At 38.6% G+C, this 27,901-nt stretch overlaps 1 protein-coding gene and 1 long non-coding RNA gene across 15 annotated transcripts in view; one reads left to right on the forward strand and one right to left on the reverse strand.

Annotated features, from left to right (window-relative positions):
• The window catches only part of LOC128685474 (serine-rich adhesin for platelets), a 316,490-nt gene extending 312,518 nt beyond the window's left edge, over nt 1-3,972 (forward strand). For all 14 annotated transcript variants that reach the window (XM_070082944.1, XM_070082945.1, XM_070082947.1 and 11 more), the window contains one exon: nt 1,865-3,972. In XM_070082944.1, the coding sequence (XP_069939045.1) occupies nt 1,865-2,099 (235 nt within the window). In that variant the 3' untranslated portion in view covers nt 2,100-3,972. The remainder of the gene's footprint in view (nt 1-1,864) is intronic.
• Nucleotides 1,785-27,901, reverse strand: part of LOC128685477 (uncharacterized) — a 34,503-nt gene continuing 8,386 nt past the window's right edge. The window contains exon 2 of the long non-coding RNA XR_011391735.1: nt 1,785-1,959. This is a non-coding gene — a long non-coding RNA (uncharacterized lncRNA). The remainder of the gene's footprint in view (nt 1,960-27,901) is intronic.

The raw sequence follows: 27,901 nt of genomic DNA on the forward strand, positions 1-27,901 counted from the left end.
TTGCTGCCACCCGGTCATTTTGGGTCAACTTCCCGCCGCTGTATCTCGGTAAGTACTGATCAGAAATTTTTTGTTTTGGTTTTATTACCTTCACAAAAATATTATCTTTAATTCTGTAAGAATTTTTTTTTTTTTTTAAATTTCTTGGACACTGGGGCACCCCTTCCGATTTTGGCCTTGGACCCTGAAAGGGTTAAGGTAATATAACAACAAAGGATAAGAAAAATGTATTTCTGATTCTGGAGGGTGTTCTAGGGGTCAGCACCCCCCACAGCCTGGTCCATGACCAAGCCTAGTTGTGAATCACGGCCTGATCAACCAGGCTGTTACTGCTGGCAGTACATAATCCAACATATGAACCACAGCCTGGCTGGTCAGGTACTGACTTTAGGTGTATTTCCAGCTCCCCAGAATATCGTACCTGATGACATGCGGAAAGCATCATTATTGTTGTTTAAAATATTTTAGTAGCATAGACTGGACAGTCTTCTCTTTCTTTAAATTTTCATACATAAGCTAGGTACAGAGAACTTTATCCACATCTTGGTGAATTTGCATACTGAATCGACATTAGGGTCAGCATCCATAACTTTTTGCTTCATGATTTCTACACCTCAAAAGATGTCTTCAAATTCTTTGAGAGTAAAACTCCGTCATATGCAAATTATCTGCTTTTTCAGAATAATGGTTAGCTTCTTTAAATGCTCATTGTTGAGTTTTTCTTAGAAATGTAAGTTCTGGAAGGCATCCATTTCCAGAACAAGCCCGTTTCATCCACATTAAATATTTGTTGATCAGTGTATCCACCTTCTTTGATTTTCTTCTTCAAAACATCAGGATATTGAGCTGCTGCATCCTCGTTTGTGCTAGCCGTCTCACTAATAATTTTAACATTATGCAGTTGAATTCAATTTTTAAAGTGATCAAACCTACCTGTGTTTCTAGTATTATTATTATTATAATAAAAAAGAAGTGCTAAGCCAAAAGAAGTGTTTCTAGTAAAAGTTTCTTCACTATTCTTTTTATTTCTATTTTCTTTCACTGCCTTAAATAATTTAAACTTGAAGCTTTTGTCTGAATGGCTGCTCTGCTAAGAGAAACATTTTTTATTGCAATCTTCAATCCATACAGCTAATAGACTCTCCATTTCTATCATGGTAAAACCTCTGTTCCTCATAGTTGTTTGCAAACCACAAAAAACTGATACAACTTCACCTTTTTCTTTTATTTCATCTGCATGTTTTATATTCCATACCGTAGATTCAGGCATTCTTACATCTCGTCCTATTTTATTTACTATGACCACATGCATGCCATTCAGTTGCACCAAATTTTTTTTCTAATGTAATAACAAGCCTTTTCTTTTTTCTGCTGGCAGTGTTTCCATCTGAAGTATTCTTCCTTTTGTCCATTTTGTTAAAGGCACTCTTAGGGGGGGGGGGGAAGTAACAACTGTATATGGTAATATGGTACAGCAGGCAGCAGCAAGTATAGACTGATGTAATGGCATGTAAAACCCTAGTTTATATGCATAAATTTGGCTTGGTGTCATTTTTGTGCATGATTTGAAGAGCCTGGGAGAAAAAACTTGCATTAAATGTGACTTGGTATCATTTCATAGTCAGTCAAATGCACATTATTTGAACTCTCACTAATCACAACCTAGCTGTATTTGGTAAATTATTATTATTATAATCAAAAAGAAGCTCTAAGCCACAAGGACTATACAGCTGTATTTGGTAAAGCTCAGTCATGAGTGAAATGTCGTAAGAATAAAGACTTGCTGCATTAATTTTTTAATTCTTGAATTACACTTTTTTTTTTTTTTTGAGTATAACTCACTATAACATTTCACACTTAACAGCATTGATGGCCCACAACTGCGAGCATCAAGCAGCTCTTCGTCAGACTCTTCTCTCCCACCACTGTCGTCACCATCATCGTCATCACCTGCGGGTACTAATAAAGGGGATTCAGTTAGTGCATCTTCATCTATGCGACTGCCAAGATTCTGCCATGAATGTGGCCATAAATACCCTGTACTTTTAGCCAAATTTTGTTGCCAGTGTGGCTCTCGACGAGTTGGTGTTGAAAACTAAAAGTTTTGGGATCACAAAATATTCATAGTGATACTGATATATGTTGAGACAAAATACCAGAGGAGTTAGCCATTATTTATATATTTTTATATTTTAGAAAAGGGGGAAATGCTAAACATGATAAACAAGTAAAATATATTTGAAGATAAAATTATAATGGTGATTGAATGCAGTTTGATTATAAACATTCAGCTAGATATCTTATTTAGGGATGAAAACATTTTCTGATTTATAAACATTTCTATGACATGTCATAAATATACTGCATATTTTTTTTTTTTTTTGCATTAAACTAAATATTTTCATTATATTTTACAATAAAACCTGCCTGCATTTAATTTTAAACTGCATCTATATTTTATCATTTAATTACCTTAGGAAAACTTTTTCATGCTTATTCCAAGTGATATTACTACATATTCAAAACTTTGTGGTTTAGCGCTTCTTTTGATTATAATAATCAAGACCTTGTGCAGCTCTCTCTCCATGACAGATTTTACAGTAAAATTTTCATTTACCTTTTACATAATTCTTGTTCTGAACACTGTCTTCATACCTGAAATACGGCTTAATCTGTTTTTTAGCTTAAAATTATATTCGATTTGTTTAAATTTTGTAACATGTTTACATGGGGATTTTAGGCCAAGTAAAATATTGTATAATAAACAAAGGCTGACCAAATTTTATACTACATTGCATAAGATTAAGCTAAATTATATTAATTCTAATAAGGTTATGATAATTTTGATGCAAAATTAAAAATTTGTATAAATGTTAATTCACAAAAATACAGATATCTATCAGCATGAGAGAATTTTTTTTAAATATTTTTGGCCACTTCTGCTTTTTGGTTGCCTTTGCCTAAAAGGACATACTACATGTAAAGTGATTAATGTTACACCACCATACCATACCATACAGCATAGCAGTTGTGCAAAATTTTGGTTAAGGTGAATCTGAAAAACTGTCCACATAATGCAAAGATAAATCCCACATAACAGAGAAGAAAACAGAAAAGATTAGTATATTTCAGCCTCAAAGACCCTTCATCAGTTGAAGGTCTCAGATTGAGGGGGAAATATAAAGAACATTTCCATTATGTATCTCATTTTTTGTCCATGTGTTATTTACCTTTTCATTAATCAGTGTTTATGAAACATATAAAACTGTATCCACTTAAAATCTGTCTTGTTTAAAGTTTCTGAAACTAGGATAGATTAAGAAAAAAAAAAAGTTAATACTCTAGATATGTATGAAAATAAAGTTGACAGGGTATTCCTTCTTGGAACAAACCCTTCAAGGAGGGTCCCTTGATATTAGTAAAAGGCTCTTGATTCAAGAAATGGAACTAACCTCCCCTGATGACCTATTTCCTAAGCATTTTATGACCCCTACAGGTTTAGCACTTTCCCATGAATCTAAAAATAATCCTTGGAACAAAACTGACAAATGTACTTCTTGATCTGTGTTCAGATGAAAATGCCAAAAATCTATAACAGATTAAAGATGCATTAGAATTTGAACATGTATTATTAAAAAGATAAAAGAAGTACAGTACAGGAAATAACTGATCTAAAATGATTGACACCAATGTTGTTATTGATAATTCACATTTTAGGCTAATTAGTTGCATTACAGTAGCAATACCCTCACAGGAGATACTTTAATTTTTATATGGTCTCTGGATCTAAGGCACTGGACCTTGCCTCCCTCATTATACATATCATGCTCGGATTGCCTATTCCCTCGATACTGTATAACCCCTGCAGGTTTAGAGCTTTCTTCCAAATATAACATGTAGTAGTAATAATACAGGAGAGCACTGACCTACAGAAACATTCTTCAGGTAACACAGTAATGATTAATATCCACATTTGTTAGCCAATTTTCCATCAACTTTGGGTAACTCCCCCCCACCCCACACACACAAAAAAAAAAAAAAAAAAAAAAAATTCCCACCTATCAATCACCAGCTGTCTTACCAGAAAATGCATGGACATCACAATTCAAATGACCCTCTGAACTGTACCCCCCCCCCCACTCTTTATAAACCGAATTATTGTATGGTAAAAAATACATCATAAAACTACAGAACCATATTGTAAATGATTTACTGGCAAGCATCATCCGAGCATGCATTAACTTCTGCACTTAACTATTTTAACACTTTCATTGCCCAGACCCTCAGAATTAATATTATGATCGGTGTCCATTTTTTTTTTTTAAATTCTTCTAAGATGGTAGAGAACCTTTTTATGAGACTTGATGGAATTACACAGGCACTAAGCTCATGTTTGGGCACAATTTATACAATGGCAGTTTTGCCCAAATTAAGTCCTATTTTAAGACAATTATATTGCTCCGTTTCACCAAATTTCTAGCTATTTTACTAATATGCCTTCCATTCTCCTGAGTACAAGAAACTTCCCATTCAACTATAAAAACTACTCTGTAAGGTGCACAGAAATTGGCAATTTGGCCAATTTTACACAAAATTAAAAAATAGTCCAAAATAAACAATGTAGACATTCCAGGCACTAAAACAACATTTCCTCTGTTCATTAATCACATCCCCAAGTCTCCTATATCACACTTGCCTTTCATTTTGAATTCATAATCATAAAAAATAGATTTACTCTATTAGAAAATAAAAAAAAAGTATAACCAAGAATGATTTGTTATGGTTTATGGCTCCCCAATAATTGAATTAGACCTATTAAAAACCAATAAAACAGAAAGGGAGGTGTAAGGATGCCTTACCATACTTAGAAAAATTGGCAAATAATCAAATATTTCTGTTACTTTAAGCCCAATTTCAAGCTACTTCTGGTCCTGAAACCAACCAAAATTATTTCTATTTTAGTAATATGTCTTCCATTCTGACAAATAAGACCGAGAAAACCATAAAAACCATTGGAGAAAACACGTCAAATTCACTATTTTAAACCAAACATGTGGTCAGAATTTTGTTTGTCCCATCATGCACTGTGGGGGGCAGGATTATTCATACAGTGCACACTTGTGCCACAAACCCATTCTCTTGTATTTAGGCCAAAATTTACCTATCACAGCTTATATGAGTGAGATGAGCTTATGATGCAGATCAACATGAGGGAGTCTGGCATCAACAACGTAGTTCTACGTGATGGCCGTTCCAAGGGTTAACCCTTTGACTGTCGCAAGCCCCTTTCTGAAACTGTCATTCTATGTCGAAAAATATTTTTTCTTATGAAGTGATAGAGAATCTTTTCCCGATGGTAATGACACCAAAAGTACGAAATTTGATCGAAAATTTACGGAATTACGCTCCTGTGAAGTTAGCGATCTCGGCAATATATATGCATCAGCGATTTTGCCAACTTTAAGCCCTGTTTTTGGCCAATTCCATTGTTCCAGTTGACCAAACTCATAGCAATTTCATCAGAACTCCAATAAAGTGGTCAGAAATTGGCAATTTGGCCAATTTTATGCAAATTAGAAAAGATGCCAATTTCAAAATAGGGTCCAGAATAAACAATGCAGACATTCTTGGCACTAAAATAACATATCCTCTGTTCATTAGTCAAGTCTCCAGGCCCCTCTTATATTATTCTTGCTTTCTATTTTGATTTTTTATTCGCACAAAAAATAGAAGTATGATAACTGATGCACGCATGAACAAAGATCACTTACTACTCTCAGGTGACTTCAATATAAATCTCCTACAAGACCAGGACCCACACGTTACTGAATTCACAAACACAATGAGTAACTGCATGTTGCTACCAACAGTAACAAAACCTACAAGAGTTACAGAGACTAGTGTTTCCCTACTTGACCACATCTGGACCAACACCATATCCCCTTTAAAATCAGGCATAATTACAGATAATACCACAGACCACTACCCTACTTTCCTCATAACAACTCTTGGTAAAATACCCCAAGACACTACTAAAGTCACCTTCAGACTTCACAATGAGGCAGCCATTAATAACTTCACAACAGCAGTAACAAACATTGACTGGCACACTGAGCTAGAAATCTATACAGATATTGACGAATGTTTTAATAATTTTCTAAAAAAGACCCAATACCTTTATAACAAGCACTGCCCTAAAAAAACTAAACAGATGACAGCTAAGAGACTGAACAGTCCCTGGCTAACACCCAGCATTCTCAAATCCATAAATACAAAACACCGATATGAAAAACAGTACAGAATGGGTCACATAACCAGAGACCAAACAAAACGTTACTCGTCAATCCTAACCAGCCTGATAAGAAGGGCAAAAAAATTGTATTATGAGAACAGATTATCCAACTTACGAGGTGATATAAAAAAGACCTGGAAGACCCTATCAGAAATTCTGGGAACAAAAAAGATATCACGACATAGCGAAATAAAATTAACAAAATCAGATGAACCCCAACTCCCACCAGCAGAAACAGCAAACAGACTCAATGATTTCTTCTCCACTTTAGGTCAAAACCTTGCCAATAATATCCCAAGCTCAGATACCCCACCAAATGACTACCTCACTGGCAACTACCCGAACACACTGTTCCTAGCTCCGACTAACCCATACGAAGTCTCCCTTATTATCAACGCACTGAAAAACAAGGCAGGAGATTTAAATACCTTACCACCCTTTATATACAAAAAATCATCACAAGTACTATCACCAATCATTGCAACACTCTTTAACAAATCCATTGAATCCTCCACCTTCCCTACAGTTCTCAAAATAGCAAGGGTCACCCCGATCCATAAAGGAGGAGACCAAACAGAGTTGAGTAACTATAGGCCAATATCCAATTTACACCCTCTCTCAAAAATCTTCGAAAAATTAATTCATAAACGAATCTACTCCTACCTCATCTCCCATAACATTCTCAACCCCTGCCAATTTGGATTCAGGCCTAATAAAAATACTAATGATGCTATTATACACATGCTAGAACATATATACACTGCAATAGAGAAAAAAGAAGTCCCACTGGGGATCTTCATTGACTTACGTAAAGCTTTTGATACAGTTGACCATGACTTGCTCCACGTAAAATTGTTACACTATGGTATTAGAGGGCACTCCCTCAACTACGTCAAGTCTTACCTCAGCAACAGAAGCCAATATATGTATGCAAATGGGGCAAGCTCTTCTGCACAACCAATTACAGTTGGTGTCCCACAGGGAAGTGTCCTTGGCCCTCTTCTCTTTCTCCTATACATAAATGACCTACCAAATGCTTCGCAATTACTCAAACCCACACTTTTTGCAGATGACACCACTTACGTCTTCTCTCACCCGAGCCCAGTCACGCTAGCCAATACTGTAAACACCGAACTACAGAAAATATCTACCTGGATGAGGACTAACAAACTTACACTAAACATTGACAAAACCTACTTCATTCAGTTTGGTAGCAGAGCTACAGATGTACCTCTTAACATAACGATAAACGGATCACCTATCACAAAGCTAACAGAGGGAAAATTCTTAGGAATCCACCTCGATAATAGACTCAAATTTCATACACATATACAACAAATTTCTAAGAAAATTTCCAAGACTGTAGGCATACTATCGAAGATACGGTACTATGTTCCACAGTCAGCCCTCCTGGCCCTTTATCACTCTCTTATTTACCCCTATCTCACCTATGGAATTTGTGCATGGGGCTCAACAACAACTAACCATCTCAGACCACTAATTACCCAACAAAAGGCTGCAGTTAGAATGATAACAAATTCTCACTACAGGCAGCACACTCCACCAATATTCAATACACTAAACCTACTCACCATACAAAACATCCATACTTATTACTGCACCTACTACATACATAGAACACTTAACTCTGATATTAACCCTCCCCTCAAACATCTCCTTGCCAACCTCAACAGAACACATGACCATAACACAAGGCACAGATCACTCTTTGATGTTCCTCGTGTCCATCTCACGCTATGCAAAAACTAAATGCACATAAAAGGCCCTAAAATCTGGAATTCATTACCTTTAAATATAAAAGAAACACTACCTGTTTATAAATTCAAGTCTCTTCTCAAACTTCACTTACTCACTCAAAACCAAATAAATACTGAATAACTGAACCATATAAATTGTATATCCTAAATGTTACTCACAATTATATCACACAAATGTTAAACCTAACTTTGTTATTTTTTTTAAATACACTACCTAACAGAATACTCCATTCTATGCATGCAATGCAAGCAACCATAGGACCTGTCTTTGTAATACTCACTTATATTTTATAGTTATCTGTTTACAATAATGTCTTATCACTGATTTCATCATTGCTTAGTTAATCTTAAGTTAATTTTAAGCCAGCCCGTAATGCTATGCATATAAGTGGCTTTGGCATGCTGCTCTTACCTGCTCTATATTGCAGACTACTGCATTATTGCAAAAATGGTATAAATAATATTAGTGCACTAGTGAAGAATATTAGACTCCCCAGTTGAATGCATGGTGTGATATGTTTACTCTTAAACATTGGTAAAAATTGAACATTTCTGCTACTTTGAGCTCAATTTCAAGGTCATTTTCGTCGTGAAACTAATCAAAATCGCCACCATTTCTGTAACATGTTTTCCATTCTATCAAGTGAGACCATGAAAACGAGAATACAGCCAGAAATACTATATGAAAATACACCTCAAAGTCGGAGTTTTTTTTGTTCTCATTATGCACTGCATGCTGCAGGATTTTTTTTTTATACAGCGTACACTGACCCATTTCCTCACATGTGGGCCTACCAGCTTTCTCCTGCTTGATTTGAAGCCACTAGAATTATTGAGTATATATACGTCTGAAACACTGGCTCGCAGGACGTACAGTGGACCCCCGCCTTAGGATATTAGGATATTAATCTGTTCCTGAGAGATCATCGTAAGCCGAAATTATCGTTAGCCAAATTAATTTTCCTCATAAGAAATAATGGAAATCAAATTAATCCATTAATGACACCCCAAAGTCTGAAAAAAAAAAATTTTTTACCACATGAAATATTAATTTTAATACACACAAACTGAAGAAGACATGCACAACTACTATTATTTTTTTATTATCACACTGGCCGATTCCCACCAAGGCAGGGTGGCCCGAAAAAGAAAAACTTTCACCATCATTCACTCCATCACTGTCTTGCCAGAAGGGTGCTTTACACTACAGTTTTTAAACTGCAACATTAACACCCCTCCTTCAGAGTGCAGGCACTGTACTTCCCATCTCCAGGACTCAAGTCCGGCCTGCCAGTTTCCCTGAATCCCTTCATAAATGTTACTTTGCTCACACTCCAACAGCACGTCAAGTATTAAAACCATTTGTCTCCATTCACTCCTATCAAACACGCTCACGCATGCCTGCTGGAAGTCCAAGCCCCTCGCACACAAAACCTCCTTTACCCCTTCCCTCCAACCTTTCCTAGGCCGACCCCTACCCTGCCTTCCTTCCACTACAGACTGATACACTCTTGAAGTCATTCTGTTTCGCTCCATTCTCTCTACATGTCCGAACCACCTCAACAACCCTTCCTCAGCCCTCTGGACAACAGTTTTGGTAATCCCGCACCTCCTCCTAACTTCCAAACTACGAATTCTCTGCATTATATTCACATCACACATTGCCCTCAGACATGACATCTCCACTGCCTCCAGCCTTCTCCTCACTGCAACATTCATCACCCACGCTTCACACCCATATAAGAGCGTTGGTAAAACTATACTCTCATACATTCCCCTCTTTGCCTCCAAGGACAAAGTTCTTTGTCTCCACAGACTCCTAAGTGCACCACTCACTCTTTTTCCCTCATCAATTCTATGATTCACCTCATCTTTCATAGACCCATCCGCTGACACGTCCACTCCCAAATATCTGAATACGTTCACCTCCTCCATACTCTCTCCCTCCAATCTGATATTCAATCTTTCATCACCTAATCTTTTTGTTATCCTCATAACCTTACTCTTTCCTGTATTCACCTTTAATTTTCTTCTTTTGCACACCCTACCAAATTCATCCACCAATCTCTGCAACTTCTCTTCAGAATCTCCCAAGAGCACAGTGTCATCAGCAAAGAGCAGCTGTGACAACTCCCACTTTGTGTGTGATTCTTTATCTTTTAATAATATCTTCTAATAATAGAATACATGACACTTACCTTTATTGAAGATCTGGTGATGACTGATGGGGTGGGAGGAGGGGAGAGTGTGGAAGTTATTGTTTTGAAGGGGAATCCCCTTCCATTAAGACTTGAGGTAGCAAGTCCTTTTCCGGGGTTACTTCCCTTCTTCTTTTAATACTACTAGGACCAGCTTGAGAGTCACTGGACCTCTGTCATACAACAAATTTGTCCATAGAGCTCTGTACCTCCAATTCCTTTAAGACTTTCCTAAAATGGGCCATAACATTGTCATTGTACAGGTTGCCAACACGGCTTGCAGTAGCTGTGTCAGGGTGATTTTCATCCATAAAGGTTTGCAGTTCAACCCACTTTGCACACATTTCCTTAACCCTTTGACTGTTTCGGTCGTATATATACGTCTTACGCACCACTGTTGCTGACGTATTTATAAGCGTAAATTCTAGCGGCTTCAAATCAAGCGGGAGAAAGCTGGTAGACCCACATGTGAGAGAATGAGTCTGTGTGGTCAGTGTGCACCACATAAAAAAAACCCTGCAGCACTCAGTGCATAATGAGAAAAAAAACTGACCGTTTTTTTTTTATTAAAACACCGAATTTGAGATGTATTTTCGTATAGTATTTATCGTTATATGTATTCTCGTTTTCATGGTCTCAGGTGATAAAATGGAAAACATATTACAGAAATAGAGATGATTTTGATTACTTTCACGATGAAAACGACCTTGAAATTGAGCTCAAAGTAGCGGAAATGTTTGATTTTTACCAATGTTCAGGAGTAAGCAAATCACACCACATGTCCAATACACTTCAACAGGGGAGTCTAATATTCTTTCACTAGTGCACTGATATTATTTATACCATTTTTACAATAATGCAGTAGTCTGCATAACAGTAAATTTTGTATTTTTTTGTACGAATAAAAAATCAAAACAGAAAGCAATAGTAATATAAGAGGGGCCTAGAGACATGACTAATGAACAGAGGATATGTTATTTTAGTGCCAAGAATGTCTACATTGTTTATTCTGGACCCTATTTTGAAATTGGCATCTTTTTTTAATTTGTGTGAAATTGGCCAAATTGCCAATTTCTGACCACTTTATTGGGTAGTTCAAATCGGTAAATGGGCAGTTTCTTGTACCCAACTGATAGAAAAAAATGGAGTTCTAAAGAAATAGCTATGAGTTTGGTCAACTGGAACAATGGAATTGGCCAAAAACAGGGCTCAAAGTCGGCGAAATCACCTATGCGTATATGTCGCTGAGACCGCTAACTTCGCAGGAGCGTAATTCCATGAGTTTTCGACCAAATTTTGTACTTTTGGTGTCATTACCATTGGGAAAAGATTCTCTATCATTTCATAAGAAAAAATAATTTTTTTTTTCCAAAAATTTATCAACATAGAATGACAGTTTCAGAAAGCGGCCTGTGACAGTCAAAGGGTTAATCTTTGAAGTAGGCAACTTCCTCAATTTCTCTCTCCCCTCCTCTGAAGCAGTTTCCTCAGGTCTGGCCTCTTGCTGTTGAAGATGATCTTGCAGCTCATCAGTGGTTAGTTCTTCATTGTCCTCCTCCATCAACTCTTCCACATCCTCCCCACTAACCTCCAACCCCAAGGACTTCCCCAATGCCACACTGGATTCCACAACTGGCATACGCTTCTCAGGGTTAGCCCCAAACCCTTCAAAATCCCTTTCTACACATTGTGGCCACAGTTTCTTCCAAGCAGAGTTCAAGGTCCTCTTAGTCACTCCCTCCCAAGCCTTACCTATAAGGTTTACATAACTGAGGATACTAAAGTGATCTTTCCAAAACTCTCTTAGAGTCAATCAAGTGTCTGAGGTCACTTCAAAGCACTTTTGAAACAGCTTTTGTGTAGAGTTTTTTGAAGTTTGAAATGACCTGCTGGTCCATGGGCTGCAGGAGAGGAGTGGTATTAGGAGGCAAAAACTTGACCTTAATGAAGCTCTTGTCCCCAGAAAGTCGCTCTGCCAGGTCTGAAGGATGACCAGGAGCATTGTCTAATACCAGGAGGCATGTAAGGTCCAATTTCTTTTCCATTAGGTAATTTTTCACAGTGGGGGCAAATGCATGGTGTAACCAGTCATAGAAAAAGTCCCTAGTGACCCATGCCTTACTGTTTGCCCTCCACAGCACACACAAATTAGCCTTGACGACATTGTTTTGCCTGAACGCTCTAGGAGTTTCAGAGTAATACACCAATAAAGGCTTCACTTTGCAATCACCACTAGCATTAGCACAAATCAAAAGAGTAAGCCTGTCTTTCATAGGCTTATGTCCTGGGAGTGCCTTTTCCTCCTGAGTGATGTAGGTCCTGCTTGGCATTTTCTTCCAAAACAGGCCTGTTTCATCGCAATTAAACACTTTTTTTGGTCAAAACTGGCAGCCTCGCCATGCCTTATCACACTATGTATGCCACTACGATTCTTAAATCTCTCAAACCAACCTTTGCTGGCCTTAAATTCACTCGCATCACCACTAGTTGCAGGCATTTTTCTAATTAAATCGTCATGCAACTTCCTAGCCTTTTCATATATGATTGCTTGAGAGATGCTATCTCCTGCTATCTGTTTTTCATTTATCCACACCAATAACAGTCTCTCAACATCTATCACTTGCAATCTCTGTTTCGAAAACACACTTGCACCTTTTGCAAGAACAGCTTCCTTGATTGCCATTTTGCTGGCCAAGATAGTAGCGATCGTTGATTGGGGTTTGGTATACAACCTGGCCAGCTCCGAGACACACTCCACTTTTGTACTTAGGAATTATCTCTTTCTTCATTTCCGTAGTAATTTTCACCCTTTTTACTACAGGGTTGGCACTAAAAACTTTCTTGGGGCCCATGGTGACAAATTTTGCAGTTACAGGCACTAAAAACACTGTGATAATATGAAATGTACCGAATGTATGCTTAGATGCGACCGCACTGGCTGGCTTGTAAACACTGGCACCCATGGGGCAGCTGAGGCCACACGTGGGACGCATCCCAGATGAATCACCTAAGGCAAGTTTTTTATCGCGAGGCGAGGCAAAATTTTTGCGTTCCAATGCTTCATATGGTGGATTTAACATAACGCGATGCATTCGTAAGGCGGGGGTCCACGGTATATATACGGCCGAAACAGTCAAAGGGTTAATATGTTTTGCACTGTTATCTCAAATCAGAATCACTAGCATAAAAAAAGACATAAAATTCTGGTTTTAAGCAGTCATTACTTCAAAATGCAAAATTATATCACAATCAAATGCTGCACAGTAATAATGAGACAATGTACAGTAACCATAATGCAAAACGTAATATCTTAGAAAGCCCAGGTTACATTCAGTGTTTTGGGTAAGGCTTAAGCTAGTGGTGTTAATGTATGTATAAACAGATAAGGTATCACAGGCAACTCGTGTATTATTATTATTATTACTACTACTATTATGGAGAAGTGCTAAAACTGTAGAGGCCATATAGTGCCTGTGGAATGGGAAACAATATACTAGTTTCATTAAAGAATGGGGAGCATAACTCCAGTTCATTGGAGCAAGTCTTTCACTAGCATCATCACAATCCTCTTGAAGGACTATGGCTTGTAAGTAAAGGACCTTGGTCAAGTGGAGACACACTTGACCAAGGTGAAAGGAGCACTGGTACGCTCCAGTGCTATTTGAAAAATTTACTGATTAAATATATGTGTACACATGAAAATCATTTGCCAATTTTGTGTGGCATATTTCCTCCTCCAATATGGTCTTGCCATACTAACAGGGGATCCAGCTTTAAAAAAGAAAAATTGTCTAAGTCAGTCTGTCAGATTATATTATTGTTCTGGTGCTATTTTGTTCATTTTTAGTTTAAAATATTATAATTAAGGATTTAGTTGTAACAATTGTGTTTTTGTATTGACAAAAGTTATTTACCATAGGATGCAGTTGATTAGAATGACACCAACATGAAGTATTTATCACCTCACATTATATTCTTGCCATAATATGTAATGCATTTTTCAGAAAATTAAAAAGATACTAACTGAAACAAAATCAGTAATTACAGTATAATAATAATGTTAAATATTTGATGAAGATGTTACCAAAATTTGTGGTGTAACCTGAAGCTTAGTCCAAGACTGTAAATACCTGAATTATATGGTACTTTTTCAAGATCATATAGAGATAGGTCAAGTTTTGATGAGACGAAAGTATAATTAAATCAAATTTCTTATTCACAAGCAACTCACGTGTTGGACATGAAACTAGACAATATTTCATTCTTGGATTATCCTGGGTTAATAATAATCAAAATAAATTATCTTAAGAATGACAGGGCTGACAATCCTTTAAATAAGGCATGCTAGTGCTGATCACAGAGCCATTAAGGACACTTAAACAAGTTAGACAATGTTAACCTGAACTACTACAAGTTAACCAGACAGGTGACAAGAACTGCCAAACAACAGAAATTATTCTTCTTGAGTGTAATAAATCAATGAAACTGTTATCTGGCAAAGCTGATGAAAAGATAATTGTGCGGCTCTTCAAATGTCAACTGGAAAAGCTAATCAGACAAAATGAGGAAATCTTGCAAAAGTCAGAGTCTTCAAGATGACCCTAAGCAAATACCAGTAGACATGGTGGTCAACAGACATACTGTATGGTGTAGAAGAATATGAACTAAGTCTATTAAGTACAATGTTGTGTAACATCTATTAATGCAGTTTGTATATGGAATACACTGATGAAAAACTTGTAATATTTCAGCTGGTAATAGTATATACTGGGTAATAGTTAATAAGTGAAAGGAAGTTGAACAGTGAATCTCCATAAATAAACTATATATACTAGACAATCATTATAACATAATTTTTATATAAAAAAAATAAATTGACTACCACTGCACCCATTAATCCAAAATAAGAGATGCTACTTACAGACCCACAAACAAAAAACAAGAATAAAATATAGACACATGAATTATAGCACATCTTTACTGAGATATTTGATACTGTTTTTGAGTCAACTGACAGTCAGACTGTATGATAGCTTTAAAGCCTATCAACTATACGAGTCCACAATCCACCTAGATACTTATAGTGTATCAAAGTACTTTAATCCCTAAAATAAGGATTAAAAGTAAACTGTGTGCATTTACACAGAGTTAAACATCTGTCAGTGGATAGCAGATTTCATCCCTGGCCTTAAATTCATCATTATAACTATGAAATCTGTATACATTAAATATATGTGCTGTATATACAATCCACTACTGTATATACATTGTTTACATATGTACTTTAATGTATTATTATAGCAGAAATGTTAAATTGGATGCCAAATATTAAATATATCCATTCACATCCTTCGATGCTTCAGGTTACAAGTGGGGACCAGAAACTTATTTGAGATTTCTTGAACAGCAGGCTTTTTCCGAGTTTACTGAATTTACAATGCATACGAATAATAACTAATCCGAGGTATCAATCAGCTTCAACTTATTCTACATGAAAATCATTACTTCCATGATTCCAAAGTGTACAGAACTCGTGTCTAAGAAACATTCCGTCCAGCCAGTTTTTGCGATTTGACTACTCTGGCATGTAGCTCTTCCAGTTATATATCTACTGTAGAATGATGCTGTACCATACCTTTGCAAATGAATTCTTCTTCTATAATACTGTGTTTGAATAACCATTTATAAGATAATAATGTGACAGTGTGAATGATGGTGAAAGTTTGTTTTTGGGCTACCCTGCCTTGGTGGGAGACGGCCAGCACGTTAAAAAAATTAATGCAGTTCTCAACCAGATTTTTCGTTAAATATATTCCTAGTACATTTTTATCCATTACTGTACTACTCCAATCATGACACTTGCAAAAAAGATAAGTTGATGTTAAGTCTCATATTCTTACCTGTGTTAAGGCAGCCATTTGATCAACTGGTACCCTTTATTTCTTCCTCATTTAGTGCGAGTTTGTTGCAAATCTGTTTACTCCTAGTATAAATTATTCATCACAGTACAGTGGACCCTCAGTTATCAGCCGTAATCCATTCCAGAAGGTCGGCCTAAAATCGAAGTGGCCAAAAACCGAATATTTCCCATAAGAATTAATGTAAATACAATTAATCTATTCCAAACACCCAAAAATATTAAAAAAAAAAAAAAAAATACATTTTTTAAAGATTAACTATAGTTTGACATACACAAAACAATGAGAGCTAAATAAAATGACTAATGAAATGGACAAATAAACATTTAAATCGCTTTTACCTTTATTGAAGAGTCTTGTTGGCGTATGCAAAATGGCGAGGGGCAGAGAAGGAGGCGAGTTTATTATTTGAAGACAGGACAAAATGCTTAACCTTTTGACTGTTTATGCCGTATAAATACGTCTTACGCGCCAATGTTTCTGACGTATTTATACGCACAAATTCTAGCGGCTTCAAATCAAGCGGGAAAGGCCTGGTAGGCCTACATGAGAGAGAATGGGTCTCAGTGGTCGGTGTGCACCCTGTGAAAAAAATCTGGGACCCAGCGGTGCATTGTGGGAACGCCATCTTGTTAGTCCATTTTCACCATGCCTCTCTGTAAGAAGTTCCTCACTCCTCGGCGGATTGGAGGTCTTTCGTTCCCAAGTGATAGCTCTAACAGCGATGAAAATGTCAGTGACAGTGAATTCCAGGGTTTTGAAGTGAGTGTTACCGGAAAAAGTGCCCAGGATAACGTAATTAGTGATGAACACCCAGATGACCCACAACCTTCCACCTCTGGTGCTGGGCCGGCTTGTTCACGTTCACGTTCGCCTGTACCAGGACGAAAGAGGAAACTATTTGGTCGTGTACAACACCCAGATGTTAGCAGTGAATGTGATAGTGATAGTGATTTCAAGGTCATTGAAAGCAGTTCTAGTGACAGTGAGGGTGAATATTCCCCAGTGAAGCGGCAGTATGTACGACGTAGCATGCGGTCTGGTAGTGTTTCATATGTTGTTCCAAGGGGAAGGAGAAACTCTGGGAGCACATCCTGTGGCCCTACACCACGACCTGATAGTGAAGATGACGATATTGTTACGATGGGTATGAATGATGTGAGTGAGGGAGCAGGCAGTGGTGGTGATAGTGATGGTGGCACGGCCCATGTGGCACCATCAGCGGGCCACGCTACTACCCACGCTGCTGACTCTGCACAACAACCAGCCTCACCCGACCCCACACTCCCACAACCTGCACAACCACAACCACGGTACAATATCCAGAACCCACCAGCGGACCGCATCTGGGATTGGCAGGATGGTGACGAGTTTGTTCCCAGTCCCCATGACTTTGATGAAACACAAAGTGGAATAAAGCCATCATGTCCACTTGGGAACAATGCTAGTGAACTGGACTGCTTTGAGTTATTCTTCGATGAACCCCTGATGGACATCATTGTCAGGGAAACAAACACATACTATGATTACACCATGGCAAATACAATTCTCTCACCAAAATCACGGCTACACCAGTGGAAGGAGACAACTGTGGCAGAGATGTACCTGTTTTTTGCCACAATAATGCTAATGCCACATGTGTATAAGCACACTGTCACCACATGCTGGGCAACAGAACGCCTGATTTCAACTCCAGGTTTTAGTGACATTATAGGTGTCAATCGTTTCCTGATACTGTTACGTATGTTACACTTTTCAGACAAAACCAGGCCTGACAGAACCGACAGGTTATATAAGATCAGAAATGTGTTTATGTACCTGAAACAAAAGTGCTGCATGTATTTTTATCTCTTCAGGAAGCTTGTTATTGATGAGTCCTTGATTTTATTCAAAGGAAGACTCATTCAAGCAATATATTCCAAGCAAGAGGAAACGCTTTGGTATAAAGTTATTTGTACTGTGTGATTGCAGAAGTGGTCTAGTTTTGGATATCATTGTGTACACTGGCAGTAATATTTTGAGAGATACCATGAAGTTATTGGGTATCTCTGGTGATGTGGTTCGAACAATGATGGAACCATATCTTGGTAAGGGGCATATGTTATTTACTGATAACTGGTACACAAGCCCCTTACTCAGTGATTTCTTGCGAGTGAACTTGACAGACGTGTGTGGCACAGTGCGTGGTAATCGTAAACATATGCCAAGGTTCGATGCTGGCACTCGCAGAGGTGAGGTGCAAGCCTTTGCTGCCAATGACATCATGGCATTTCGGTGGCATGACAAACGTGATGTCACATTGTTTACATCAGTTCATCGAAACGAAATGGCACACAGTGGCAGGCACAACAGAGAGACCAATGAACCCATTCTAAAGCCTGCAGCTGTCATGGACTACAACCTCAATATGCGCTTAGTGGACAAATGTGACATGCAGATTGGGTTTGCAGATTGTGTACGCAAGAGTTATAAGTGGTGTATAAAACTTTTTTTCCATCTTGTTGATATCTCTATGCTAAATGCTTATAACATATACAAGTTGAAGACCAACAAATCACCAAAATATGATGAATTTTGTTTGTCAGTAATCAGACAAATAATCGCAAAGTACCAAGGAGCAACACCTGCAATAGACCAGCGCCCACGAAATTACCAACACACGTCACCTCGTTTCAGGCCTGGTGATCACTACCCCATACAACTGCCTCCTACTACTGCCAAGAAAAATGCTCACAAGAGGTGTTATGTATGTGCACATACCACAAAACGCCCACAAACACGCAGAGACACTCGTTTTATGTGTGAGGAGTGTCAAGTGCCCCTCTGCATATACCCATGTTTCAAAGAGTTCCACAAGCTGCAGCAGTTCTAGGAACGTGTTCAGTGACTGTACATATGTATATATATTATGGAACAATAGTAATAAACATTGTTTTGTATTGTTTGTTTGTGTAAACAAAGTGTATACACAAACTAATAGTGATAAAGTTTGTTCTGTTATTGTGTTGTAAACAATGAGTGTATATTTGAACAATGCACCTTACATTGGTCTCACAGGCCACATAAGTTACTTGGAAAAGAAAAATATTGAAAAATGCAAGAAACTTTTGAATTAGAGTAAATAAAAGAATACCGGGTGGGCGGCAGTCGCCGCTGTTGCCATACCCACGTTACTTTCTGCAAACTTTGCGGCTCTATATCTCGGTAAGTACTGATGGCAAAATTTTTTTTTAGGCTTAAAACACTCAGAAAAATATTCCTAACATTTTCATAAGAAATTTTTTTTTTTTCAAATATTTTGCGACATAGAATGACAGTTTCAGAAAGGGGCCTGCGACAGTCAAAGGGTTAAATTTGAGGCTATTATCAACTCTACGGCTTATTTATCACAATTCATCTGACATAAACAATATTAATAACATAGAAACATGATATATACTCTAGAATGAATAAAATACATATGTCATTACGTAGTGTTGTTGTTGTTGTTGGGTTTATAAGGGCCACTGACTGCATAAGTCGTACATATAGTGGTGGCAGCAGAGGCCACCACCACTATTCACACTGAAACAATGTACAGTGGGCCCCCGGTTAACGAACTTTTTTCATTCCAGTAGTATGTTCAGGTGCCAGTACTGACCGAATTTTTTCCCATAAGGAATATTGTGAAGTAGATTAGTCCATTTCAGACCCCCAAACATACACGTACAAACGCACTTACATAAATACACTTACATAATTGGTCGCATTTGGAGGTGATCGTTAAGCGGGGGTCCACTGTATGTAATTTATAAATAAGAAATGTATTTACACTTTAATTTATGAATAAGAAATATTTACACTTTATAAATAAGAAATATTTACACTTACCTTGGAGGAGATGCTGACATTTGTTTAGGGTAGTGGAAGATACGCAGGGTGGCATATATTGTCAGTGGCCCTATATACCTCCAACAACATTGGAGGAGTCAGTTTCGTGTCGTCCTTTTTCTATCGCTTAACTTACTTGCTACACTGTTAATGCTACACTTTATCGCTGGTTGGTACCATAGCCTTTATCGACTCCTGCTGCTTTAGTATTCTACCTATTGTAGAATCACTGAATCACTGATGAAGGCACATTCTCCCCTCTCTCTTTCACCTTCACTTTCATACTTTGCTAGGAGTTTTCTTGAATTCTATCGTGTTTCTCACTTTCTTTACCAAAGGGCCGGCACAAGGAACTTTCTTTGGACCCATGGTGGCTTATTTCGCAGTTGCACTCAATCAATAACCACTAAAAACAATGGATTATAGGAAATGTTTGGATGAATGCACGGAATCTTCCTCACTCACCCAGAGACACAGCCAGACTGACTCACGAACACGGCGGAGCGGCTGGTGGACGTGTCCAATATGGCCTATCTCCAAAATAATGACTGATAACCGGGATAGAATTTCAGCCAAAAAAGCGGGCGAAAATTGAACTAGCCGATATCCGGAACAGCCGATAACCGAGGATCCACTGTATATACAGTGGACCCTCGACCAACGATATTAATCCGTTCCTGAAAGCTCATCGTTAATCGAAATTTTTGTTAGTCGAGTTAATTTTCCCCATAAGAAATAATGGAAATCAAATTAATCCATGCAAGACACCCAAAAGTACTGAAAAAAAAAAATTTCACCACATGAAATATTAATTTTAATACACACAAACTGAAGAAGACATGTACAATTACATGACACTTACCTTTATTGAAGATCTGGCGATGATTGATGGGATGGGAGGAGGGGAGAGTGTGGATGGTGTTAGTGTTTAGAAGGGAAATCCCCTTCCATTAGGACTTGAGGTGTCAAGTCCTTTTCCAGGGTTACTTCCCTTCTTCTTTTAATGCCACTAGGACCAGCTTGAGAGTCACTGGACCTCTGTCACACAACATATCTGTCCATAGAGGCCTGTACCTCCCGTTCCTTTATGACATTCCTAAAGTGTTTCACAACATTGTCAGTGTCACAATTAAACACTTGTTCAGGTTTCAATTCTTCACTGTCTATGTACTCCTTGAATTCCTGCACATATTTTTCAGCTGCTTTTTGGTCCGAACTGGCAGCCTCACCATGCCTTATCACACTATGTATGCCACTACGATTCTTAAATCTCTCAAACCAACCTTTGCTGGCCTTAAATTCACTCACATCACCACTAGTTGCAGGCATTTTTCCAATTAAATCGTCATGCAACTTCCTAGCCTTTTCACACATGATCGCTTGAGAGATGCTATCTCCTGCTATCTGTTTTTCATTTATCCACACCAATAACAGTCTCTCAACATCTTCTGTCGCTTGCGATCTCAGTTTCGAAAACATAGTTGCACCTTTGGCAAGAACAGCTTCCTTGATTGCCGTTTTCTTGGCCACAATAGTAGCAATGGTTGATTGGGATTTTGTGTACAACCTGGCCAGTTCGGAGACATGCACTCCACTTTCATACTTAGCAGTGATCTCTTTCTTCATATCCATAGTAATTCTCACCCTTTTTGCTGTAGGGTTGGCACTAGAAGCTTTCTTGGGGCCCATGGTGACTTATTTTGCAGGTGCAATCACTAAAAACTCTGATAATATGAAATGTTCCGATTGTATGTTTGGATGGGACCGCGGTGGCTGGCTGGCTTGTAAACGCTGGCCACAAGTGGACGCCTCTCGAACGGAACGAATCGTGTTGGTCGAGTTTTTTAGTGCTAGTCGAGGCAAAAATTTTGCGTTAAAATGTATCGCTAGTCGGATTTAACGTTAGACGATGCCATCGTTGGTCAAGGGTCCACTGTATACTGGAAGTAGAAAGACTCGAAACTCATCAAACGTATGTATGTGATTACCCACAAGTGCTGTGCACTTGGAAGAGGAAAAACATGAGGAAAATGGAAGAAGTAAAGAAGTAGTTTACTGTAAAGGGGTTAGTTGGTGCGTTTACATTCTCGGCATCTCTCCTTGCATCTAAGGGTAGGTGTTAGAAATGATTGAACTCAGTGAACAAGGTATGTTGATGGTGGTAAAAGTAATCGCTCTGAAGCACTTTAAATGTAACTTTGGTCCCTCAATAATCGTCCGGCCTGAAAGTTGTCCATTTCGGAAATACTGTAGTCCCGTTATTTCATCTAAACATTGGCTTGCAAATGGTCCGTTAACTCTCTAATCATCTTTCATCCTGGACGCGTACTCACAGCTCTGAGCCGCGTCATCCTCCCTTCCCAGCTAGTGTGCCATTGTTTACCAGTGAGCGACGGTCCACTCACGTGTTCATACAAAATATTTCATAATACAGTGGACCCCCGCATAGCGAACTTAATCCGTGCAAGAGGGCTGGTCGTTATGCGAAATGTTCGCTATGCGAATTAATTTTCCCCATAAGAAATAATGGAAATATAATTAATCCGTGCAAGACACCCAAAAGTATGAAAAAAAAATTTTTTTACCACAAAAAAATGTTAATTTTAGTACACACAAACTGAAAAAGGCATGCACAATTACATGACACTTACTTTTATTGAAGATCTGGTGATGATTGATGGGATGGGAGGAGGGGAGAGAGAGTGTTAGTGTTTAGAAGGGGAATCCCCTTCCATTAACACTTGAGGAGGCAAGTCCTTTTCCGGGGTTACTTCCCTTCTTCTTTTAATGCCACTAGGACCAGCTTCAGAGTCACTGGACTTCTTTCTGTCCATAGAGCTCTGTACCTCCCGTTCCTTTACGATTTGTCTAAAATGGGCCATAACATTGTCATTGAAATAGTCACCAGCACGCCTTGCAACAGCTGTGTCAGGGTGATTTTCATCCATAAAGGTTTGCAGTTCAACCCACTGTGCACACATTTCCTTAATTTTTGAAGTAGGCACAATGGATTCCACAACTGGCATAGGCTTCTCAGGGTTAGCCCCAAACCCTTCAAAATCTTTCTTAATTTCCATACTAATTCTCACCCTTTTTACCACAGGGTTGGCACTAGAAGCTTTCTTGGGGCCCATGGTCACTTATTTTCAACAAACAGAACCGAAAACACTGTAATAATACGAAATATTCCGAGTGTATGCTTGAATGTTACCGCGGAGGCTAGCTGGTAAACAATGGGACAGGCGGCACATGTGAGGCTGGCTGAGGCCGCACATTGGACGCGTCTCGGACGAAGTTCGCTGAGCGGGTTTTTGTCTACTATGCGGGGCAAAATTTTAGCGATCAAAGCGTTCGCTATGCGGAATGTTCGCTATGCAAGGCGTTCGCTATGCGGGGGTCCACTGTATTCCATTCATTTTAGTGCTTGCAAGTGCTAAATAAGCTACCATGGCTCCAAAGAAAGCTCCTAGTGCCAAGCTTTTGGTAAAAAAAGGTGAGAAATATGATTGAATTTAAGAAAAACATCATTGAACAATATGAAAGTGGCGTACGTGTGGGCGAACTGGCCAGGATGTATAACAAATCCCGTACAACCATATCTTCCATCATAGCCAAGAAAAAGGAAATCAAGGAAGCTGTTGTTGCAAAGGGGGTAAATATGCTGAAAAAAAATGAGATCACCAGTACTTGAAGATGTTGAGAAGTTATTATTGGTGTGGATAAACGAGAAACAATTAGCAGGAGATAGTCTTATGACGTTGCTTATTTGTGAAAAGGCTAGGCAGTTGCAAGACAATTTGGTAAAGAAATTGCCTGCAACTAGTGGTGATGTGAGTGAATTCAAGGCCAGCAAAGGCTGGTTTGAGAGATTTAAGAAGCATACTGGCATACACAGTGTGATAAGGCATGGTGAGGCTGCCAGTTCGGACCAAAATGCGGCTGAAAAATATGTGCAGGAATTCAAGGAGTACATAGAGGCTTAAGGACTGAAACCTAAACAAGTGTTCAATTGTGACGAAACAGGCCTCTTTTGGAAGAAAATGCCAAAGAGGACCTACATTACTCAGGAAGAAAAGGCACTGCCAGGACACAAGCCTATGAAAGATAGGCTCATTTTCTGTGCTAATGCTAGTGTGGATTTCAAAGTGAAGCCATTACTAGTTTACCATTCTGAAAATCCCAGTGTGTTCAAGAAAAACAATGTTATGAAGAGTAAACTGTGTGTGTTTTGGAGATCTAATAATAAGGCATGGGTCACGAGGGACATTTTCGTCGAGTGGTTCAATGAAGTGTTTGGCCCTAGTGTGAAGAATTACCTCCTGGAAAAGAAATTGGATCTCAAGTGCCTCCTAGTAATGGACAATGCACCTACTCATCCTCTAAACTTGGATGACCTAATTCTGAAGGAGTTTGGGTTCATCACAGTAAAGTTCTTGCCCCCAAATACTACTACTCTCTTCCAGCCCATGGACCAGCAGGTCATTTCAAACTTTAAAAAACTCTACACCAAAGCAATATTTGAAAGGTGTTTTAATGTGACCTTAGACACTCATTGGACCCTAAGAGATTTTTGGAAAGAACACTTCAGTATTCTCCATTGCATAAGCCTTATAGGTAAGGCTTGGGAAGGAGTGACTACCAGGACTTTGAACTCTGCTTGGAGAAAATTGTGGCCAGATTGTGTCCACAAAAGGAGTTTTGAAGGGTTTGAGGCAGCCCCTGATGAGCCTATGTCAATTGTGAACTCTATTGTCGCACTGGGGAGTTCCATGGGGTTGGATGTGAGTTTGGAGGATGTGGAAGAGTTGGTGGAGGACCACAACAAAGAGCTAACCACTGAGGAGCTGCAAGAGCTTCAGCAGGAAGAGCAACAGATTGCAGCTCAGAATCTTGCTGCAGAGGAAGAGGAAGAGAGATGAAAGAAGGTGCCTTCTTCAGAAATTAAGGAGATTTTTGAAATGTGGGGTAGGATGGAAAGATTTATGGAGGAACATCACCCTGAGAAGGATGTTGCAAGCCATATCGGCAACTTGTACAGTGACAGAGTCTTGGCCCATTTTAGGGAAGTTTTAAAGAGACGCCAGAAACAGAGCTCTCTGGACAGTTTTTTTGCAAGACAGGACTCCAGTGACTCTCAAGCTGGTCCTAGTGGCATTAAGTAACAGAGAAGTAACCCCAGAAAAGCACTTGGTACCTGAGGTGTTGATGGAAGGGGATTCCCCTTCCAAAGAGTAACTAATGCAATCTGTCTCCTCCTCCAGTCTTTCATACACTAAGAAGAATTGCCAATAAAGGTAAGTGTTATGCTGTTAATGTTTCATTCATCATGTGCCATTGTATTGTTTATGTACTACATCTATATTTCATGAAAATTTTTTTTTGTTTTAATACTTCTGGGTGTCAGGAACGGATTAATTGTATTTACATTATTTCTTATGGGGAAAATTTATTCGAAAATCCTCTATTTCAATAAGAGTCCCACTTCCAGGAACGGATTATGGACGATAATTGAGGGACCACTGTATCTTCCTGAGTAAAAACTGAGAGAAAGTAGGTATTGAAAAGTTCACATATTTCCTTATCACTGTCAGTGATCTGACCTGAGTTACTCTTAAATTCTCCTATCTTGTCCCTAATCTTACTTCTGTATACCTGAAAGAACCCTTTTGGGTTAGTCTTTGAATATCTTGTGACTTTAGCCTCATAATTCCTTTTTGCCTTTCTTAATCCTTTTTTTTATTTCTCTCTTTAGTTGAATATATTGATTTCTTAACTGCCCTTCCCCTCTTTTGATACACCTATATATGCCTTACTTTTGACCAATGAGATGTTTTAATCTACTGTTTATCCATTTGGGATCATTTTTGTTAGATCTAATTTCCCTACTCGAGACAAAAGTCATCTAGGTAGCCAGCACTATGCTCTGAAATACGTCATATTGGCAACCAACCCTACCTACCTGATACATAGTAAGGTCATCACAATATAGCCCAACCAGGTAATTTCTCATACCCATGAAGTTGGCCAAGCAAAAACCTGGAACAGCGAATTGATTGCAGTTATCTGGGCAATTCCATGATAGTATATTGAAACTAAGTGATTTGTGATCACTTTCCCCTAGCTCATCACTAACCCCAAGATTATTAACTAGTGATTCTTTGTTGGCAAGAACCAAGTCAAGCAGATTGTTTCCTCTAGTTGGTTCTGTCACAAACTGTTTTAAAAAGCAGTTTTGAACCGTATCAAGAAAGTCACTAGACTTAAGATTTCTTGTCACACTGTTCCAATCAATTTGTCTAAAGTTAAAATCTCCCATTAACACAACATTTTCATATCTAGATGCCTTATGAATTTCATCCCATAGCAGCCTACAGCACTCCCTATCAAGGTTTGGGGGCCTATAAATCACACCCAAAATTAATTTTTCACAACCTTTGAGAAGCTGTAGCCAAACAGATTCTGTGTCCGACGTTTCTAATCTTACATCTTGTCTAACACAACAATTTAAATTATCTCTGACATACATCACCACTCCACCACCCTTCCTGTTGACCCTATCAGTGTGGAATAGTTTATAACTCTGTATGTTGCATTCAGAAGGCATTTCTCTATCTTTCAAGTTGAACCAGGTCTCTGTTATAGCAATAATATCTATATTACCTGTACTGGCAAGTAATCTTAGCCCATCTATCTTATTCCTTAGACTCCTACTATTTGTATAGTAAACATTAAGAGAGCTAGTCACTCATTGCTCTCTACTATCTCTCTCTGTTAAGCAATTGCTTTGCCTTTACTAGCGACTTTATTTTGAATATTGTCTTTTAAACATATCCCTGGGGTGTCCTGGTAATATCTGATGTTTCAACCCTAATGCTGCAGCCTGATTGTTTCCCACAAATACCCATACCTCTATAATCTATCAGTTTAAATTCCTAGACAAGTCATCAATGACCCCCTCAATTGAATTGGCTAATGCAACCACACCAACCCCAGAGAGATGAACCCCATCCCTTGCATACATATCATGTTTGCCATAGAATTTGTCCCAGTTATCAATGAATGGGATTGTAAGTTCCTTGCAGTACCTGTCTAGCCACCAATTTATACCAATTGCCCTAGACATCCACTCATTGCCCACTCCCCTTCTAGGCAAGATGCTACATATGACTGGGATCCCTCTCTTAGACCTGACTACTTCTATGGCTGACCTGTACATATCCAGCAGCTCCTGTCTTCTGCCCTTCCTGATGTTATTTCCACCAGCACTAAGACAGATAATGGGCTTGTTCCCATTACCTGACATAATATTATCCAACCTGCTGACTATGCCACCAACACCAGCTCCTGGGAGGCACACCCTCTGACCTTCCTATCTCTGTTATAAAAAGCATTGTCCATATATCTTACCTGAGAATCTCCTACAATTAGAATATTCTTACCTTGATTAGCAGGGAAGTCAGTGGTACCTTTAACCTCACTAACCACTGAAGTACACTCATTCTGGAGAACAGAGAATCAATTTCCTACCTTCACATCTTTTCTATTAACCTTCGTTATCTTTCTTCTTCCTGAACTGTGAACCACTTGCCACTTAAAGCAGCCACAACTCTTTAGTTCACTGCTGGTGTCCTTTTCTTCACCAACTGCAACCATCTCTCACTCACTCCCAAACCCATCTAGGCGAAGCTTCAGCCTCCTATTTTCCTCCTGAAGAAGTAGAACCTCCTTCTTCAACACTTTAACCTGAGATTCGAAAACATTACAGCAGGCCATGGTGCTCAGTAACACCCCACGCTAATTCCCAGACAGCTTAGGACAGTGACCACACGTGACCTCTGACCGCAG

This window comes from Cherax quadricarinatus, chromosome 8 (genome assembly GCF_038502225.1).
Source record: "Cherax quadricarinatus isolate ZL_2023a chromosome 8, ASM3850222v1, whole genome shotgun sequence".
NCBI classification, from domain to species: Eukaryota; Metazoa; Arthropoda; class Malacostraca; order Decapoda; family Parastacidae; genus Cherax; species Cherax quadricarinatus.